The 21,910-nt window shown below is 37.0% G+C and overlaps 1 protein-coding gene across 1 annotated transcript in view; it reads left to right on the top strand.

The window, feature by feature from the left end:
• The first annotated feature begins 335 nt into the window (after positions 1–335).
• The window catches only part of COL9A1 (collagen type IX alpha 1 chain), an 82,494-nt gene continuing 60,919 nt past the window's right edge, over positions 336–21,910 (top strand). The window contains exons 1-6 of the mRNA XM_025991130.2: positions 336–489; positions 1,020–1,093; positions 2,280–2,357; positions 2,494–2,626; positions 8,872–9,268; positions 21,127–21,204. Of these exons, the coding sequence (XP_025846915.2) occupies positions 476–489; positions 1,020–1,093; positions 2,280–2,357; positions 2,494–2,626; positions 8,872–9,268; positions 21,127–21,204 (774 nt within the window). The 5' untranslated portion in view covers positions 336–475. The remainder of the gene's footprint in view (positions 490–1,019; positions 1,094–2,279; positions 2,358–2,493; positions 2,627–8,871; positions 9,269–21,126; positions 21,205–21,910) is intronic.

The raw sequence follows: 21,910 nt of genomic DNA, 5'->3' as shown, positions 1-21,910 counted from the left end.
TGAGTTCCCACATCTCTGCTTTCCAGTGAGCCCCTCTTTACCTCAGTCCTCTAAAAGCATTCACTGTATTTCTATAGCAGTTCTAAAAGCTTCCATTGTATTCCTATAGCAGCTTGCCTGAGTTTTTCTGGTGAATTTCTCCACATCCTGACTTTTTTTCTTTTCAGCAAACTTTCCCTTGCTAATCCCTCCTTCAGTGTAACCTTGTTAGCTTTGAGGACACACCCCTGACTGGGCCTGGGCTTACAGGGCCACCTCTCCCCACCCCTTCCCTCTCCTGTGGTTTAAAGTGTCACTGATGCCTTTGGCTCACTCCCTTTGCTTTAAGACCTTACACAGGCAGGACGAACCAAGGCTGGGCCTGGAACCCATTAGTCCTGGGGTGACAGTGAAGGGGTCTTGGGGGGAGTGCTGACCTCCCCTACAACCCCTTCATCGCCGGGACTGTTGGCACAAAAGAGAAACGAATGGGAAAATGAAGAACTTCTGGTAAGACCTTGACACTGGAAAGAGTGGTGGGGAGACTGGGTTGGGGGCCCTCAGAACCAAGGGCCTGTGTTTCTGCAGCGGTGGTGGGATAAGAGGAGGTGAAGGTAGATGGGGAGGGGAGAGGAGAGAGACAGACTCAGAGAGACAGGGAAAGACAGATGGGAGTGAAACAAAAGAACAAGCATAAGAGACAGGAGAGAGAGAAAGGAGAAAGAGAGAGCTATTAAAGTGAAGAGGGAGAAATATTAGGATGAAAGAAAACATAGACAAGGAAATAGATGTAAAAACAGTGAAACAGGGAGATACAGAGAAAGTATGATAAAGCAAATAGCGATCTCATGATTGTTTTAGAAGGAGCTGGAAACGTGAGACTTCATTAAATCTCTCAAGAGTTCAAAGTCAAATGGAAAAAGTAAACTATACTGAGATTTGATTACCTACATTAATTGTGTTTACCATATTTCCAGATATTTAAGTAGTCCTCATCTGGAGGGACTCCTATTTGAGTCATTTTCTTTTCTCCTCTTCAGGAAAATTCCAGTTTTCTTCTTTGTATGCAGTTTCCTGGGATCTTGGACATCTGCAGCTGTCAAACGTCGCCCAAGTAAGGGCCACAGTTTCTGCATTTTGAAATATCACTTGTTCCCAGAAAGGATCAGACAGGACGGTGGTTGTGTGAGGGCTGAGTGAAATATCCATGGTCCTCCACAGCCTTCCTCTTCAATCCTGCTTTAGCCATGGGTTTATTCCATGGCTGGTTTTATGTGGCCAATACTGGGTATAGAAATCCCAGCTCTGATCACAATTGGCAGGAAAATCAACCTGCGTACTCTTGTGCCTTGCACATTGGACCTACTTGGTTAATGTGGTGATTGGTAATGTTGGCTGGGTGGATCGATGGATGGATGAATGGATGGGTGAATGACCTAGGGTCAGGGGAGGTGTAAAGAGTATTTTGATGTATTGGGATGGCTGGGCCAAAACTTGTAGCTGGAAAATGCTTTTTCTGAAGTCTAGGAAGCCTCTGTTGTCAGATGAGTCTTAGCAAGGTGCTGGGGTTATACAGTTACAAGAAGCTTTCTTAAAAACTTCTTCCCTGCAACCTTCCACATGTGTAAGGAGCATCCAATTTAATTCTAGGATTTCTCATTGAATTAAGAGTTTAATTATTTTCATGATTCTTGTATCCTCATTACTTTTCCCTATTCTAGGATGATACCAATGGTCTACGTGGGCACCCATTTTTGATCTCTTAGAATGAATTTGTAAAAATAAAAGCATCTTATATACTTTACTTTGAATTAATAAATCCCAAGTCTCCCTCCAAACTCCTCTATTTAACAAAGATTCCTAAGAACTCTGCTCTCCAGAAATCCCACTAACTGGCTCAAGGCTGGCTCTGGATTCTGTTAGGTATTCTAAAATATGTGGTGTTTAAGGAATATTTTCTAGTCCAAGCCACCAGAAGTTTTCCAAACAGGCATCTGACACTGTGCCATTCAGAACATTGCGCAGCTCTCATTCCAAAAGGAACAAATTCCTAACTTCCTCCAAAGGAACATTTTTCCAGTACAAATTATTAAAACTCTGCACTTTGTTTCCCTTCCAGGATGAGTTGAAGATGAATTAATTATAATTTTAGAGCCATAGAATTAAAGCCAAATACACTATAAGCAAGCTCTTTGGCATATTATTCTCCTATAAATAGTTGTCCAGCCCTTATTGTTATTGATATATCTTCATGGTCCTTGTAGTGGTTGGTGTAGGATGACATGCTAACTCTTTTGCAGGATTTCCTGTTAATTCAAATTCTAATGGTGGAAATGAACTCTGTCCAAAGGTCAGGATTGGCCAAGATGATTTGCCAGGCAAGTAACCTTATATCATATTGAAAATGCGTGCTTTCTATGAACCTACCTGATATATTCTTTTATTTGGAAGGTTGTGGCAAGGAATGTAACCCATCTCATTTTAGACTTTTTATTTTGTGTTCCCTTTCTGTAGGGTTTGACTTGATTTCTCAGTTCCAGGTAGATAAAGCAGCATCTAGAAGAGCTATTCAGAGGGTAGTGGGATCAACTGCATTACAAGTGGCTTACAAACTGGGAAATAATGTAGACTTCAGGATTCCAACAAGGTATATAAAAATATTTTATTTAATTATCTGCCTCAAATGCATTTTAAAAAATGAAAAGCTATCCAATGTTAGAAAATCTTCTCATACTGAATCCTTGTTAGATCATGATTTTATTTAAAGATGAAGAAATATATTTACTTATCTATCTTCAGTCTTCAGTGTTTAAATATATGAATGTCTTCATGTCTCCAGTATGTAATTTACTTTTCATTCCAGAGAGAAAAAAAAATCACTGAGACCATTATACATTGATTCAGGACATGTTCTTATTACCTTGCTCTCTGTTTTTGTATAATTTTGTCTGGTTTTGGCTGAAAGGACCCTCTGTGCAAATTGCCAGAGGTTAAGCATAAATTTAACTAGGAACCGCGGAGTGGTTAGAACTCTCAATGGTGCTGTTCAAGCGTCCTGGTGCTGAAATTGAACCACACATCTCCTGCTTGGTTCCTGGCAAGAATCAAACAAAAGCAAAATTAGAATAATGGTAACTGGAGCAATGGTAGTAATAATAATTTCAAAATCCTCCATTTCATTTAACTTCTCTAGAACTGTTTTTTATTCTTTAAATTATTCATAACTGTGGTGCTTTAGTGTATGGAATTGTTGAGTCATCATTGTTATGAATGAACTTCAGGACTTTTAGTTTTATATCACCTAAATACTTTATATGTGTTTATCATAATTATTGTATGTTTTGGTGCACTGCGAAAAATTGAATTAAGATTCTTATGATAGATGAACCAAAAAATTAGGGCTTTGATAAAAAGGTATAAAAGTAAATAATGATTAATTAGAACAGTAAAAGACTATTATAAAGCTCTAAATGTTTATAATAATGAAAATTTTGGTCAAATTAGAATATTCTGATGTAGTGCAAGACTGCAGATAGAAATTTATATTTTGAACATATGAACTATGTATTTTTTCCAAATATGAACTATATAAAATGACAATAGTTCACTGCATAAGCTCTTTTTATAAATTTGTTAATTAACATTAAATCTCATCGTCATCACAACCCTGTGGTAGAGACATTTTTAGTCACATTTTATAAAGCAGGAAACTGAGGCCAGAAAGTTTAAGTTACTTACATGAGGTCCCAGGTTGGGAGGTGCTGGAAGGATTGAAGTTCAGGCAGAATGGTGCTTCAACTGACCCTGGAAAATTATTCACATTTGGAAAGATTATAGGCATGATAACAGTTACTGACTTTTTTTTGGCTTATATTTTCTTTTCATGCACAGAAGTGCTAGTTGTGTGTGTGTGTGTGTGTGTGTGTGTGTGTGTGTGTGTGTGTATGTTTAAAGTAGGCTCCATGCCCCGTGTGGAGTCCTAGTTGCATTCTTTTTTTTTTTTTTTAAAGATTTTATTTATTTATTCATGAGAGACACACAGAGAGAGGCAGGGACATAGGCAGAGGGAAAAGCAGGCTCCTTGAAGGGAGCCCGATGTGGACTCGATCCCGGATCCTGGGATCACACCCTGAGCCAAAGGCAGACACTCAACCACTGAGCCACCCAGGTGTCCCTCCTAGTTGCGTTCTTAAATAAGCTTTAAAAAGTTCGTTTTTTTTTAAAATAAAATAAACATGATGCAAGACCCCTCGATGCTGACATAATTCTCTCTTTTATAATTTGAGCTACAATCTGGACTGTCATTAAGTAAATCTAATTTCAGATATTGACCAACTTGAGGCCACATAAACTCATACCTCATGCTCATCTTTGCTGTTGCTCTTCTCTAAGTTCCTAGAACTGTCACTAAATATTTGTCACAGTATATAACCAATGTTCCATATTCTCTGTTTCCTTGACTCTCTGCCCCCACAAAGACTAAAAACCCTGATTTACTGGCAAAACTCATTAAGAGATGAAAAAAGAATTAGGTAGGAAGTAGAAAAAAAGTAGGGGAAAGAAATGAAAAAAGGAAAGGAGAGTCAGAGCACTGAGATAAATAGAGTCTCAAATAGGTAATAAGGTGCATTCTTGGGCAAATACCTACACTATCTTTATTTCTGTCTCTTCAGAATAAATTAGGAATAATAATAATTAGGTCATAGATTTGCCATGAAGATCAAATGTTAATAAATTGGAGAGAGCTTGGATGAAGCCTGGCACACAGTGGTATTTGTTAAGTATTTGTCGAAGTAGTGGGGAGCACTAGGAGAGCGTGCAGATGGGAACCTTTTCTCCTTAGTGGATTCTTTCTTTTCAAGCTGTCCTCCCAGTCCTACTCTTTCCAGGTGGCAAGAAAGGCAGGGTTTGGAATTTCTTTCAGATCATGTGGGGAGCAGTCTTGGTTTAAAGGAAATTTTTATACTGAGAATATAGGTTATGAGGGAATGAAAAGAAAACCTTAACAGGATTTTCATGGGAGGGAAATGAGAGTATGGTATATAAAGCTGATATGATCGAGTCACAATTTACCTTCATCTTTTCAATTTTTTAAAAGATTATGAAATACTTTTTGCTGCTTTTTATTATTTAGACATAATAGTATCATATTCTCAACTCAAACTTACAAACATTTTGTGTTTGTTTACATTAACAAATAAAATTCTTAGCTCTTTTTTGGCTTAAGGTCATAAACAAATGTTTCAAGGTCTAGTCTTCTTATCTTTTATTCAAACCTTTACAGTTCTTCTTTTAAGGTACTTTGTACAGATGTAACATAATGAAATAAATCATTTATAGATCTAGCTAGTTTTACATTATGTATGCTGTCAAGTTTACTTATTGATGTGCATAGCATATTTGCAAGAACAGAATCTCAGGTGCTCAAAAAAGACAATGGTACTGACTGCTATATAAATTAGACTTGTGAGGACTTCTAAAAGGTCCTAAGTAAATATAAATAATATATACTTTATTAATTTGAACACTGAAAGGAATTTTCTTCTCTTATATTGACAAATTATATTATCTAGTTTAAAAGATTAAGAACATAATAATCTTGATTATAGTTATATACATACACAAATATACACATATATATTATCTTCATGTTTATGAATACAGAGAGCAGATGGATACATTTGATTTAACATATGTCTATAAATGAACTGTTCTAGCAACGCCAGTCACCAACTCATTTTTATTATTTATTTTTTTAAAGGATTTTATTTATTTATTCATGAGAGACACAGAGATTGAGAGGCAGAGACACAGGCAGAGGGAGAAGCAGGCTCCAAGCAGGGAGCCGGACGTGGGACTCGATCCCGGGTCTCCAGGATCACGCCCTGGACTGAACGTGGCGCTAAACCGCTGAGCCACCCGGGCTGCCCACCAACTCATTTTTAAAAAAAGTTTTTGGCATTATAAAACCAAGTCAGTGGTATATAGGGACATTATGTTCTATCCTACCTTCAACATAATCTCTTTGCTCATTTAGCAGGAAACATGAGATGAAGCATAAATTGGGAGAGATTCCTGAGTCAACCTGACGATGTATTTGCAAAAGAGTCACTTAGACAAGTTACTATGACTTGTGGAATCAAAGCAAGATAGGTTTGTTTTACCTAGGGACTGATAAATTCTACACCCTTGCTCAGTCATCTGTAAACAAATACATTAGTGGCACAGGTTTACAAAAACCTAGAAAAAGAATGCTTTAAAGAAGAGAATAAAACTTTAAGATTTATCTTCCTTCTATGAAATTCTCTTACCTCAACAATAACTGTATTTGGACAAAAAAGAAAAATGAATTCTTTAAGTATCTGTTTAAATCCAGATCATTAAGTAAGAAGAATATTAAAAATACAATTTAAATAGATACTTGTCAAATTTCACCATTGAATAAAATTTGTTTTAAAGATTTTATTTATTTATTCATGAGAGACACACACACAGAGAGAAAGAGAGGCAGTGACACAGGCAGAGGGAGAAGCAGGCTCCATGCAGGGAGCCTGATGTCGGACTTGATCCAGGGACTCTAGGATCCCTCCCTGGACCAAAGGCATGCACTAAACCACGGAGCCACCCAGGGATTCTATGAATAAAAATTTTAAACTTATCTCCCAGCTCCAAGTTAATTGAGGTCAGTTAAATGAAATGTAAAAACGTCTATAAGATTTTGTAATTATACAGCAGGTAATATACTGTCATCAGTGAAAGTGAACCTTAGTTTCTTCTCTAGAGGTTATTCTGGAATATGCATAATCTGGAAAATTGAAGTCAAAGGAAATACATCAAACAAAATCGATATTAAAAGTAAATATCAAAATAGATGTGGGCATCTTTATCCTGGGGAAATAGTTCTTGCACACATTTTTTTTCTTCTTTAGCTTCAAACTGAATATTTTTAATGTATTTGTTGAAACCTCCTGTATACTTAAAAAAAGATATTTTTTTTTGAGACACACAGAAAGAGAAGCATGAGTGGAGGTAAAGGGAGAGGGAGAAGCAGACCCCACTGAGCAGAGAGCCCAATGTGGGGCTTAATCTCAGAACTCTGAGATTGTGACTTGAGCCAAAGGCAGACACTTAACTGACTGAGCCAACCAAATGGCCTCAAACCTCCTGTATACTTGACAACATTTAATGAATTGGGAATTTTGCAATAAGTATATTGCAAATCACCAGTGATCACCAGTACACATCACCAGTGATCATTTAAGAATGTGTACTAACAAAGCAATTCACCCAGGATTATAAATAAAAACAAAGTCGTTTTAGAACATAATGGTTAAAAGAAGTACTTGGATGTTAAAAGGGAATGCAGATGAAAAGCTTCATATTTTTGTTATTTTTGTCAGCAAAGCAATGAAATTTCTTGACATAGTTGCCCCATTTATTGAAGGTGTGCCAAAAATATTTGTAGTAAAGAGTTATATGTTTGTTTATGCAGTTGTGAGAGATGATAAAATTTTATAGTTAAAATCAAAGTAAAGATAGAAAATCTCAGTAAATTGAGTTATTTCATTTATTGCTAAACATTCTTGGAACTGAATAATGTTTTTGGTTTAGAAATTCTTGACCTCCTCAAAATATATTTTAATGCAACTGGCAATAACACGTATGCCAATATGATAAAATTATGTGTTACTCATTTTGCTACAAATTAAATCAGCATCCACTTAGATATTCCTTCTTGCTTTTCTCTTTTTCATTTCAGAAGAGGGGCTATTTAACAGGAGTCTGACCTGAAGGAAAGTTATTTGGAGCTTTGAGCTCTGGTCCATAATTATTCCCAGAAATGTCAAATGTTATTATTTACCAAACAAAATTAATGGCATCTAGTTTTCATAGCATTCTTTCCTTCCTTAGGAATTTTTCTATACTGAGGAGGAGAAAGGTAGAAAAACCTTCAAGCTTGTGAAAGATGATGCTTACCTTTAATATGTTCTGATTTTTAAAAATTGCAGTCACAGCTTTTAGCAGCTTGGTTTCAACAAAAGAAGATCCAGGTAGTTGCTGCTGAGATCACAGTTCCCATATGGACTGGAGATGCCTTTAGGACACTGCAGTTGTATGTTGCTATTTAAAGCAATAAAAGAAGGAGCAATGATACAGACTTAGTTGTCAGGCCCTGAAACAACTGGACTGGAGTAAAGAATTAAGAACTGGCCAGTTTTCCCTTGTCATACATCCAGTGACAAGCAACCAGATGCTACTTTAATGTTACACTTTAAACTCCTTGGAAAAGACTAACATGCTCAGTGTGAAGGAGCTTCTCAAGTCTGTATGGTTACTGATTCTCAAAATGCATATGTGGGTCTAGGATAGGATATAATTGTGGAGCGAACTACCCAGGTAATTATGGAAATGACAAATACTCCTAACAATGTGCTATATAAAAAATTTAAAAGCTGCTTTAATTAAATGGCTTTATTAACTAGTAGAGCTGATATGGATTCTGAATTATTTCTTCTTTAATTTGTGGAAGGAATGCTGCCAAGAACCTTGCAAGAATATGTTTTTTGGCTGAGATGGAACTGCTGTACAGGAGCTCTTTAGGTAGCATAAATAGTAATATTGTTGGGGTTATGTAGCATGTAGCATTGGGAACCCAACTATGAGGAGTGAGGAAAGGTTTTTTTTTTAATGTGTATTTTAGGATGGAGCATTAATGTATGTGAATGATTGAAGGTCTTTATGGGCAGTCATGAAAGAACAAACAGGGCATAGTTTTTCACACTGTAGCCTTTCTGTAGGTCTAGAATCTAAAAAAGCATAATAAGAAAATATGATAATATGCATGGGCACAGAAAATAAGACGTTTATTTACTGTTTTAAATTTTTACTCAGGGATTTATATCCCAGTGGTCTGCCTGAAGAATACTCCTTTTTAACTACCTTTCGGATGACTGGAAGCACACTTGAAAAGAACTGGAGCATTTGGCAGATTCAGGATTCCTCAGGGAAGGAGCAAGTTGGTGTGAAGATTAATGGCCAAACAAAATCTGTTGCATTTTCATACAAGGGACTGGATGGAAGTCTCCAAACTGCAACTTTTTCAAATTTGCCTTCTTTGTTTGATTCCCAATGGCATAAGATCATGATTGGTGTGGAAAGGAGTAGTGCTACTCTTTTTGTTGATTGCAACAGGATTCAATCCTTACCTATAAAGCCAAGAGGCCAAATTGATGTTGATGGCTTTGCTGTGCTGGGAAAACTTGCAGATAATCCTCAAGTTTCTGTTCCGGTAAGTATAAAACCATACACTATGGTTGATTCAAATGAAACTGGATTGCTAAAAACTAATATGTCAGGTATCTTTGATAATCATCTGAATATCTTAAGCAATAAATAGTTATTCATTTTCAAAATTCCCTCAAACACTTACTCAAAAAGCATTCAGTGCCTATCTTGTGCATTGCATATATCAAAGGGAATGGGAAATCAAGAGAAAGTCAAGTAAATGGCTCCTGGTCTGGAGGAATTTCAAGTCTATTTGGAAGATGCTACATACCTACTGGAGCTCTCAGAATCCTTCAGAGGACATGTAAAAGAAGCCAATACTGGTGTGGCTTACATTGTGTATATATAAATAACTAATGAGAATATTCAAAGTAAGGGTAATATGAATGGTGGATTTAGTTAGTCAAGAATTCCGTGCTTCTTGAAGGCAATGAACCTTGAAATAGAAGGATTTGAACTAGCGAAAAGTGTATTCTAGCTGAGGGAAAGAGCATTAAATGAAAAGAAAGTGGAGAATAAATGGGCCCAATCAAAGTTTTGGAGACCAGCTTGTTTGGATGAAATGTATAAGTGAAAATGTGTGTGTGTGTGTGTGTGTGTGTGTGAGAGAGAGAGAGAGAGAGAGAGAGAGAGAGATGAGGGGAAATGGGGTAGGAGATACTAACTGCAGGGTATGAGAGATAAGTTTAGGAAGTCGTACAGTATCTGATTAACAAAAGTGAAAAGTATATAGATGGTACAATATTTATGTATTTAGAAGTAGGTCTTGCATGACATATTATAAAAGTAAAGGATTTTAGAACTCTGTTCAGGATTTTACTATAGAGTTTCATGGATATAAAGGTTAGGAATTATTTAATAACAGAATAATTCTGCCAATCAATAACATATAGTTCTATCATTTTGAATTGTTAAATTTTCATTGAACAATCCTTTAAAAGGGTATTTTATGATATCATTACAGGAATTAAAAATATGTCTTATAGGATAAGTGTTCTTTCTAAAGTAAAGAATTTAGAGCTCAATAAACTATAGACTAGCTCAATAAACTATTGAGGCCAACGTATTCTGTCTCTCTCTCTCATACAAAACTATTAAATTCTAGTCACAAAACTCATATCATGGCATGTAGCAGGGGTGATACAATGATTTTGAATTGTTTCCGTGTACTTCTCCAAAGAAAAAAAGGTTATCAGGCACTCAGTAATGGAATTGTTCAAATAGCTTATTTTCAAGGGAAGAATTGTGATTAGTGTGAAGGGTAGTGTGAAATTTCTATATTCTGTGATGGACAGGAAGCAATTTGTAACTGCCACATTACTGCTCTGGCTTGTAGACACTTGAGAAAGTATTTCTTCAACTAATGAGTTATCACACCTCAAGTGGATGGGTTAAAAAGCCAATGGGACTACTATTGCCATCTTGAAAGTTTGTGCAGTGAGGTTGTTGCAATGGCATGGGATTGGTTTGCAGACAACACCAAACTTCTGCAGTGTCCGTGTCATTTCTGGACTATGGATAAGGGCAGGGAGACCTTAAGGCATCTCTTTAATAAAATGATCATCAATCAAGTACTCACAAAAATTGATTTATTGATTCATTGGCCTTGAAAAACATTTCACTTTTTTTTGGAGCTTCAAGTTTTTATTTAAATTTCAGTTAGTTAACATACAGTGTAATATTAGTTTCAGGTATAGAATTTGGTGATCCATCCCTTACATACAACATCTGGTGCTTATCACAACCAGCATCCTCCTTAATACCTATCACCCATTTAACCCATCCCTTATAAAACATTTCAAATCATTATAATTCTGAATGCTAGGACATTATTAAATTCTTTGAAAAAAAATAAATAAATTCTTTGATTGCCAGAGTGGTGAAGTCTCAATATTACTCCACTATATTATAGTCTAGCTAATAATACTATAGTTGACTGTAGGTTTTCTGCCGAGCCTAGTCTCATGTCAGAGTGGAGACCAGTTAGTTATCCTCTGTTTTATTCTCCAGTGCAGGAATGTAACAAAGAGCCTGGCAGCTGATATTATATTTTGTTTCTGGTCCACCAAGGAGGTTTTCAAAGTCAGTACACTGTAGCCAATGTTAAAAGTAATTGAAACAGGCATGAACAATTTTTTCCTTTATACTGAATTTTGACTCTCTCACAAGGAAAGACAAAAGAGACTTGAACCTAAAGATTCATTAAAGTTTCATATTTGATGAGATAGTGGTGGTAGTACTAATAACAGGTCAAAGTTATAGGCCAAAAAATAAATCCTACTTCCATCCAAGGACTGGCAGTGACAATGTCAAACTTAAACCTGCCACTAAAATGTATCCTTCAATTTTTACTCTAAATTAGACAAAGAAACAGAAAATTCTATGTAAAGAAAACCCATTATATTTTTTAAGCACTTTAATACCCATATTATGCCAATTTAAAGTCTCAAAAATTCTTTCATTCCCATTAACTTATTTTATGCTTGCAACAATTTTGTAAGATGGAGAGCTCAGATAGGATTATTCCTATTTCTCAGTTGAAGATGTGACTTCAAGTAGGGTTCTTGGCGTGTAAGAAACCATGTTAGGCATAACATTTCTAATCACCCTATTTTCTGCTGTGCCAACTAACTTTCCTTGGAGAAAAGTAAAAATATGTATAACCATATACCTTTTCTTATGAAGCATTTCCTCACTTTCATTTTGGAAGGCACTTGTGATTTGCATAGATTTTTCAGAATTTACCTACAGAATAAATAAAATCAATGTTTTTTTTTTTTTTTTAAAGAAGAAGGATTGTACAGTGTAAAACATGTTTTCAGACATTAGTCCTACCTGTTTATTAATTTAGTAAACTTCCATCATGTGCCTGTATACTGGGTGTCCAAAATCAAGTAAATTACAGGTCTTATCTTCTTCAGTCTCTTGAGTGTGAGGGGTTGAGATAAGTAAACAATGACAATACAACATAATAAGGATCATGATAGTGGATGGAAGCACATGGAAGAAGCTCAGATCAGGCCAGGGAGGAAGGAGGGTGGAGGTCAATCGTGTTTACTGTAGAAGGTGATGTTTAGAGAAATCCTGGGGGTGAATGAGTATTATCCAGGAGAAGATAGGGTCCAGTGTTCTAGGCAGAGAATCTCTCATTTGGAGATTCCCAGATATGTCAGGTCTTTCTTTTTCAAGTTTTATAAGTCTTCCCACATTGCTCCTCATTTTTCTAGATTAAGAGTAGTCAAAATACCCATACACATCCCCAGAGTCTAAGCCCAAGTGCCCATGAGTTGTCTCTAAGCCCTTGTTTTATGTTTTGATTTCTCACCAATTTAACTGCAATCTGAAGTTGCTGGCAATTGCTCAAAGGTCTACAATGACCATATGTCCCTAAGAAGACTTAGAGAATGATGAATAATAGTATCCATATATTCTGAGAGGTAGAAGTATACTGAGAGGGCAACTTTTTCTCCACTTGGAGACAGCATATAGTCAATAATAATGTGCGAGAAATTTTAAATTAGAGTGAAATGTGCCAATAACATAAAAACAGTAAGGAAGAGTATATTTTTCAATTTTTCTTCATGAAATTAGATTCATTCTGTTTTTTGACATTCTAGATTAATTGAATACTTTTCTCAGGATCAACACTGGCTTTTCTTTAGTAAATAAATCAAAAGCAAACATCCCTTCTAAAGGTATTAACAAATGTCAAAAGGTAGCCCTAGGAACTGCATAATAAAAAAATGCAATTGAAAACAACATTTGATGGAGTACTAATGCTAAAAGACTCATTTATATTGTACTTGTTTGTGATTTTCCCCTATCTACCCTATCTTGTGTATCTTTCTCTATTCTAAATTGGAAAAGGAAACCAATTTCAAGAGGTTTTTCATAAAGCTGGGCAGTATAGCTGCGCGTGTGATCTACAACTCAAATACCTTCTCATCATTCATGGTTATTTAGTGGGCTCAGAGCATTTTATATTTTTTCCCAATATACTGCTGTAATACATTGTTAGTTTGATTTTAAAGCAACAAATCCCATATTTCCTATTCTCCTTTGTGCCCATATTTTAGGATGGTGCCATTTATCCCACTGCAAAGCTCAGTTTTCTGGCAGCATACCATAAAAACATGTTATTTTATGACAGGTTCTTTATTGTTTGTTGTCAGCATGATTGCCTAGGAGAGTTATTTGGTACAGCTTTATTAGAAAACAAAGTTAGCCTTACTCCTTTTTCAGAGATGTACACTGGGGGTTTGGGCTTAAAGAATGATACAAGTTTATGTGGCTTTACAAATACATGATTCAAAACCTTTTTCTTTTTACCAATGCTTATTCAAAATAAACAAATGTGTAAAATAATCAGAAGATATAGTGCCTTTAAAAGTATATTTTAAAAAATGCTACTTTATGTTATTTTTGTTAAATTCAGAGGAAATGTGAGAGCAAATAGAAAGAACAGTCAAAACTAGTGATTCAGAAGCTGTCCTTTTTTCTATTCCATATAATTAAATAACACTAACCTCCACATGCATAAACAATGAAAATTTCAAAAATTATAACATGGGAAAATCAACTATGAGGTTGTGGTTAATATGCATTTTGGTATATAAAAAATATTGTAGGAAAGGTATGTTTTCAGTGATTTAAGAAACACATAATATCTAAATTATTGTTTGTGTATTAAGTTGCTTTCTTCGACAAGCACACCTTTTACAAATACTCTTTCACTTGTGAGTATGAAATAAATACAAAAGAAATAGTTATCTATACATATCCATAAGAAAGTCTATCATACTTTGATATGATTTAATTGGAATATTTTCCAAATTAATACCGACTGTTAAGACAATTTTTTGGGAGATAAAATCTAGCCTGCCAGATTGTAAACCATATTTACAATATCAGCTGGATTTTCCACTAGGTGGCAATGAAATGACAAGCACACAGAAAAAATCTGCTAATATAGGAGGAGCCATAATTGGAGGAAGGGACTATAGATAACTAGAATAAAAGCTAAATGATGGTCAAAGTTGCTTTCAATGGAAAATTGAAAACACTAAAATTTCTTATTGACCTCAGCTGTGCCCATACTGTTGCAAGAAAAAAAAAAGTCAGTGCTATTAGTTTTCCTATTTATATTAAAATGTATATGGGATAAGGTCATGAAGAAATCTTTGTTATGTAGACTGGGTGGTTGTAACACAAGAGATTAATTCAATGGCATTTTTCCTTCTTTTGTGTTAATCTTTGTGTGTTTGATTTCTTTGGTTATAACGTGGAGTCAATAGAATCATGGCCTCTCAAAGCTGGAGGAAACTCTGATTGTATCTACTCCAAAACTCTAAGTTTGCATGTGAAGAAATTGGAACCCAGACAGAGGAAGGGGTTTGCCCCAAGTCATAATCAAACCAGAAGATAAATACTATCAATTCTTAATTCACTATATTATTCACTAATTAACATTTGGTAACTATTTATTACATCTTAACATCTGTTAAGTTATAGAAATTAAAACTCCAATGGAGTTTTACATTCATTCTGGGGAGAGGAGATGGACACAAATGGATAAATGAATAACTGTATAGTATGCCTGGTGTTCATGAATACTATGGAGAAAAATGAAGCAGGAAACTGGATGCTTGGAGAGAAGGCCTCATTGAGAAAAAAAAACATTTTATCAGAAACCTGAAGGGGCTGGGGGTATTAGCATGTGGCTCTTCGGGAGAGGAGGGCTCTAGAAAAAGAGAATATGGAGTGAAAAGGGATCGATGTTGGTGTTGTCTGCTATGTTTGAAGAGGGCATGGAGACCTGTGTGGCTGGAGTGAGACTGAGAGAAATAGCCAATAAACTTGGAGAGGTAACATGATTGAGTGAGGATGGGGAAATTGTGTTAGCACTTTGACTTTCATGCTGTGCAAGATGGGAAGCTATCAGATGGTTTGGACAGGTAAGCAACATGTTTTCATTTTTTTTGAAAATATCTCCTTGGCTACTGTTTTGGCCAATATAATGTAGGGGGAGAGTAGAGCACTTAGGGGTACAATAAAAAGAGACTTTTAGATACTACTGCAATAACTCAGGCAGGACTGGTGTTGGTTTAGAACAGGGTAGTAGTAGTGGAGGTGGTGCAAGGTGGTCAGATTCTGACCCATTTTGAGGGTAAAGTGAATAGATCTGAAGTGTAAGAGGAAAAAAAATCAAGAGTGACACCAGTATTTTTGGAGTGATTAATCAGAAGTATATAGTTGCCATTTATTGAGATGGGAAAGACTATGGGAAGAGAAGGTATCTGTGGGAATATCAAGGGTTGATTTGGAGCATCTAAGTTTGATCAGGATTTTGATCACTATTAGACATGTAAGAGAAGATGCTGAGCAGGCAGTTAGGTATGTTCTTCTGGCGTTCAGGGAGGAGTTGTCAGCATATATGATATTTAAAGCCATGAAATGAGATGAATTGCTGAGAGATGGATGCAGTAGAGAAGCTCTAGAACTCAAATGTGAAACAAACCAAAATTTAGAGGTTGCTGAGATTCAGCCAAAGAGACCAGGAAGAGGGGATCCCTGGGTAGTTCAGCGGTTTAGCACCTGCCTTCAGCCCAGGGCATGATCCTGGAGTCCCGGGATTGAGTCCCACATCGGACTCCCTGCATGGAGCCTGCTTCCCTCTCTGCCTATGTCTCTGCCTCTCTCTCTCTTTCTGTGTGTGTGTGTGTGTGTGTGTCTCTCATGAATAAATAAATAAAATCTTTAAAAAAAAAAAGAGACCAGGAAGAGCAGCCTGTGATATCAGAGAAAATAAGGAGATGTGGTACTCTGAAAGTCAGGGGAAATAGAATTTTAAGGAGGATAGAATAATCAACTCACTCAAATGCTATAGACGGATTAAATAAGATGAAGAGTGAGATTTAATATTGGTTTCAAAAACCCATGAAAGTGACTTCAGAAAAGACCTATTGGAGTATTGGGAGTGAAGTCCAGTTGGAAAGGCTTCAAGAGAAAATAGAATGGAGAGGAATTGGAGGCAATGAATATAGATAACTCTATATGGAGTTTTAAATGGAGAAGAGCAGAAAACAAGATGGCAGCTGAAGGGGAATGTGGCATGAGGGGAGGATTGATTTTTTTAAGTGGGCAGACAACTGAGGACTCATTATAGTTCAGTGTAACATTCCTTTATGCTCTATTAAAGTAGCCTGTTTCTGACTCCAGGGGCCTGGCCTCTATTACCATATGAATCTCCTTTTAAATTAGACCCCCTTTCCCCATCCATATCCCTGGTACAGAAAACTCTTTGATAATGGCCCAATAATTAGTTATCCAATACTACTCAAATTCCTTAGCTCAAAATTAAACAGAGAAAAAAAAATCTAATGTCTATGGCTTGCCACAGTGAATCTGGTCCCTTCTGTATACATCACTTATTTCTCTTGTGCTGTGTTCCTGCCACCTCTTCTCTTTAGAACTCTAATCTTTACCCCCTCCATCTCTACTTGTGAAAATCTCAATTGCTTTTCAGGGCCTCACTCACGTTACAGGTTATATGATCCCCTTGCTGATGACATTAGCCATCCATATTGTACATCAACTGCAATATTATATATTGTCAAAAGCAATATTTAGCCCTAAAGCTGCCCTATGTACTAAATAAACATTTTTGTGTCTTCCATAGGTTCTATCTTAAAGCACATGAATGTGTTATATAAAGAAATGTTGGATTAAAAGATAAAGTAGTCATGCCAGGTCTGCTAACTCTAAGTCTTCTGCTGTTTCCTTTCACTGTTCTGCCTCTGCCTTTGTATGTTTCAGCTGACTGTCACCCACTCAGATTTAATGACAATTCCTAGCACTATGTCTGGAACTGCAGGGCCTAGACTACAGAAAGTTGGGAAAATTTCCGGATTCAGGGCAGCTCAGAGCCTCCTGTTTAGTAACTAGGAAGCTTTATTGGAGGAGATTCCCTCATGATGCTAGAAAACAACACTTTGTCATAAACTGAAAAGGAAAAGGAAAATGAGATCTGAGTTCAAGTATTTCTTTAAATCTTTGTTGCCACCGAGGAGACAAAAGCTTGATGAAACATTTCTCCTGTTAAAAAAATTTATCTTTGAAGAGCTAGTTTTTAGGTATTTTATACTTGTAAAATGTAATCAGAATTCAGTAATGCAAAAAATCTAGCCTTGTGCTATTCTCATTAATAGTGAATCAAGTTCTATAGTTTGTCATTAGAATGCTCTCAGGAGGAAAAGATAGTTTGTCTGCTATTAGTTTTTGCTTAATTTTTATGAAGAGCTTAAATATCTTATTAATTTTTCTCAACAACCTACCAAATAAATAGGAATCATCAGCACTTTATCAGAGTTGGTGCCAAAATTCCTTGTTTTAATGTGTGGTCTGCTGGACGCTACTCTGGCTTAGGAGATGGGATTATTCCTAGTGTTCTATAGAAAAGAATTGTATAATGCCAAATCTGGGTGATATAAGGCACTGTACAATCACACAACTCAATTTTCCCTGAGACAATGGTGAAGTATTTTGTGTCAAAAAGGATGAATTGTGCTAGGGCATTTATGTTCTGTTTAACTGATATTATTTCTCTATTGTGTTTTTCTCAAGTCTTATAAACTGCAAACTCATTAGGGGGAAGAGAATATCTTTGGTTTCCCTGGAATGTTTCCCTAGTGTGTGGCTTGTATTAGGACTTCAAAAATGTTGACTGAGGGACTAAATTAAAATATTTGTCACATATATTTTGTCAGTGGGTATTCAAAGCAAACAGTGATTCCAGGTATGAAAAGGAGAAACGTGTGGAAATCAGCAGTTTAGATGTGCAATGAAAGTGACTTTTAGTAAGGAACTCTGCCAATCTTCCTTCAAAATAATTAACATGCAAATCAGAATTCATATTGCTTGCCAAAAAATGGTTGTTGTATAGATGATTATTAGTGCGTAGGTGCTGTTTATGTGGATGCACAGATGTGTGCAGAAACCTCTGATCTATGTGGTACTCTGAACAACCCAGCCTGTATTCACAGATGAATTACATTCACTCCCCCATTATCCTGTGCCACAATTGCATCTTGCATATTTAAACAGGTGTACCAATTTATCCAGAGAGAATTACATTTTTGAGAAAACAGCTTAATGAATTACTTTGCATTTACAATAAGTAACTTTAATGAACTATCTAAAAGAAGGATATAGGTTTCTTAGTTAGCCATATAATTAGAGTTTCTCAAGGTGATTAAGCTATGAATTTTTTTGAGAATCCAAATATCATACATATATAATGCATGCCTAGTGTGAATTACCAATTCACAAGGGACTTAGTGAAAAAAATATATGAATGGTGTTTCCTATTTTGAGAGTTGCGGGGGGGGGGGGGGGAGACATCTTATTCTGGTGATATTTCTATCTAATCATTGAAGAAGAAGAATTAAAACCCTCTTCCCTATTTGGTATTTTATTATACACATGAATATGTAACTGCATATAGAAACAGTTGACAGTTTTTGAAGAAGGATTAGAAATTTGCTTCTGGATGCGTTTGTGTAATAAGCAGGCAAACAGGGAGAGGGAGAGGTTTGACTTCTTAGGGGAAGTTCCTTAGTCTTGTTCTAAAGTTTCCGAGTTTTCTAGTTGGACGTAAGCTTGCAAAGTTTTAATTTCTAGATCATTCTTCTTTTCTATTCATCCTTTAATACAAATGTTCAATTACCAAATTCCTTGGTTACTGGCTTACAAAATTATGGCTCATTCTGGAGATAAGATATATTCTTGGGGGAGGCTAAGTAGAGGAGTAGAGAAGGCCCTTATTCTATAGTCAGACACATTTGGAATGCTGGCTATATCTTTTTCTAGCTGTGTGACCTGTGGCAAATGATTTAACCACTCTGCCCCACTTTACTCATATATGAATGGCTTCAAAGAACTGTTTGAGGCACAGCGAGGTATTAGTAGTCATTAAGGAAAAGGTTGTCCCATTGTTTCATTTATCTTCCTATTAAAATTTCCACTGCAGTTTAGAACAAAACCAAAATAAAAATCCCTCCCAAGCGAATGAGACTACCCTAATAAAGTATTTGATGAAATGATTTTCTTAACTGTAAGATAATTGTGTGCTTAAAAAGCAGTTCTTTTGTAGGATGTTAATATACTATTGTTAAATAATTTATACGATAAACAGACAATTTTCATACAATTTATAGAGAGCTTTCCATCTTAAAATATATCTTGGTTTAGCTGCTTACTTTCTTTTCATCCACTTACCTTATTTTTTTAGATATCCATATTATCTGGAGAAGAGTATGGTAAGGGTTGAGAGCAACTAGAATCATCTAAGAAGAGGTGCAAATGCAGGAATCTGAAAGCTTAATGTCTTATTTTCACCCCATTATAAATTAGAAAACTTCCTTCTGTTTAACTTTCCCTTCATTATGGGTAGAAGGGAAGAACTTCATCCTTCATCCTTTCCAATTCTGATCTTTCATTCAGTAACCCAACTCTGGATGTTTCCACAACAACCGGAAAAAGTGTATCTAACCGAATGCTAGATCCAACAGATCTAGAGACCTTTTGGCAGGTGGGATAGAGTGTAAATCACTACTGGATGAAAGAAAAGACATAATGTTTTAGATTTGGGGCCTTGATATATATTTAGTCATTTGCATAATGCCATAAGAATCAACTGACCAGGAAATATGGATCTGATTTGATTGAGATGACTAGCAAAGAACTTCCTCAATTTAAGAAGATAGGCCAGAATGGAGGTCCTGGGTGGTATATATCTTTTTTTTTTTTTTTTTTTTTTAACCTTGTCACCTGAGGCCTTCAGCTTCAGACCTGGACACTCTTCCATTGTACTGTTTCTCAACTGTTCCCTTCTTTCTCTTCTAACACCTACTAAAATGTAAGAACTTGTCAGGGTGCATTTGAATTTCAGGTATCTGAAAATTTTATATCTCTTTACCCAATGAATGAGATAATACCAAATTTATTTATTTATTTATTTATTTATTTATCCTATTTATTTATTTTTTAAAAGATTTTATTTATTTATTCATTAGAGACAGAGAGAGAGGCAGAGACACAGGCAGAGGGGGAAGCAGGTGCCTCCCACAGCCCAAAGTGGGACTTGATCCAGGATCACGTGGAGCCAAAGACAGACGCTCAACCGCTGAGCCACCCAGGTGTCTCGATAATACCAAATTTAGATGTTTTCTATTCTCTTGTTTTTTCCCCTGAGGTCTAGGTTTCCTTCTCATTCCTTCCATTTCTAGTCCTTCCTATTTCCATTTTCAACTGTGAGTACTCCATGGAGAATGTTTTCTCTAGCATGCAAGATTTTTCCAGGACTGGATTTTCTTTCCCCTCCTTTCCCTAGGTGCCATCTCTTTGGCTATCTCTGTCTCTAATCTCCCAAGTTAACTTTTAGCACATGTGTTCTTTGTGAAGTTCAGTAGGCCTGGATTCCATGACCCTCATCTTGGCTTGTCACTGGGACGGTTTCTTGTTCTCTCAGAACCTTATTTTAATAGAACCTGCATCTTGAGGATGTGGGAAAGACAGAAATGGAAAGTCAGTGCCAGTTCCTGCCTAGGGCTCTGCTGCGATACTGCAGAGCTACAAGCATCTATATTCACTCATCAGAGAAACTTGGGAAGGGCTTCTAGCCCATTTCCATTGGAAAAATCTGTATTCAAGGAACAAGAGTACTGGTCCACTGAGGTCAACTGGTTCAAATTGGTCTCCAGTCACTTAACAATTGGACCACACTTACAAACCCATCTCTCTCTTAAATGTTTTGCTTCTGTCCTCCAAAAGAATCTGAATTGACTATCTGTTATTTTTCTCCAGTTTGAACTTCAGTGGATGCTGATTCATTGTGACCCACTACGCCCCAGGAGAGAGACTTGCCATGAGCTGCCAGTTCGGGTAACTGTGAGTCCTTTGACCACCTGCAAAGGACACTTCCACCCAGCCTACCTCCCTTCAACTCCTTCAACTCCCCACCTCCTTGCTCTTTTTCTAAGGAGCTCAGGCTTTCCTGTTAGGGACCAGATAGATACTAAGGTAGCACCACTCACAGCCTGCCAAGTAGAAACCACCTCGGGGTGTCTGGTTCTACCTTTGGTGGCTTACTATCCTCAGTCCTCCCCCCTCAAACATTTCTCCTGAGAACACTGGCTGTCCATTCGCGGCCCATAGTGGACAGCGAGAGCCTACACTTGGGCGAAGGGGCAGAGGCAGAAGCGGAGGCAGACGTGCCTGTGTGGCGGCGGGGAAAGGGTTAAGGGGGACTGTTGTCATTCTATCCGGCCTCCAGCCCGCAAGCTCTCCTCCAATCCCCAGGACCCTCTCCAGGGCCATTCATAAACAGGAGGAACGTAGTCGTCCAGGCTGGGCACCTCTGCAAAGACGAACTACTCCCGGGGGCGCTTTCTGCCGGGGAGAAGTGCACTTGATGCGTGTGACGGGTCCGGAAGCCTAGCGGGGCGGCCGAGGCAGTGTCCGCCCAGGGGCTTAGCAGAGGGTGGCGGGCATGGCCTGGACGGCGCGGGATCGAGGGGCCTTAGGGCTGCGACTGCTGCTGTCTGGGCTCTGCTTGTGCATGGCTCAAGTAAGTTGTGCTGGAGTGTGG

This window comes from Vulpes vulpes, chromosome 1 (assembly GCF_048418805.1).
Source record: "Vulpes vulpes isolate BD-2025 chromosome 1, VulVul3, whole genome shotgun sequence".
In the NCBI taxonomy this organism is placed as follows: domain Eukaryota; kingdom Metazoa; phylum Chordata; class Mammalia; order Carnivora; family Canidae; genus Vulpes; species Vulpes vulpes.
Note: the sequence above shows the minus strand (reverse complement) of the source record. Positions and strands in the feature narration are given on the sequence as shown.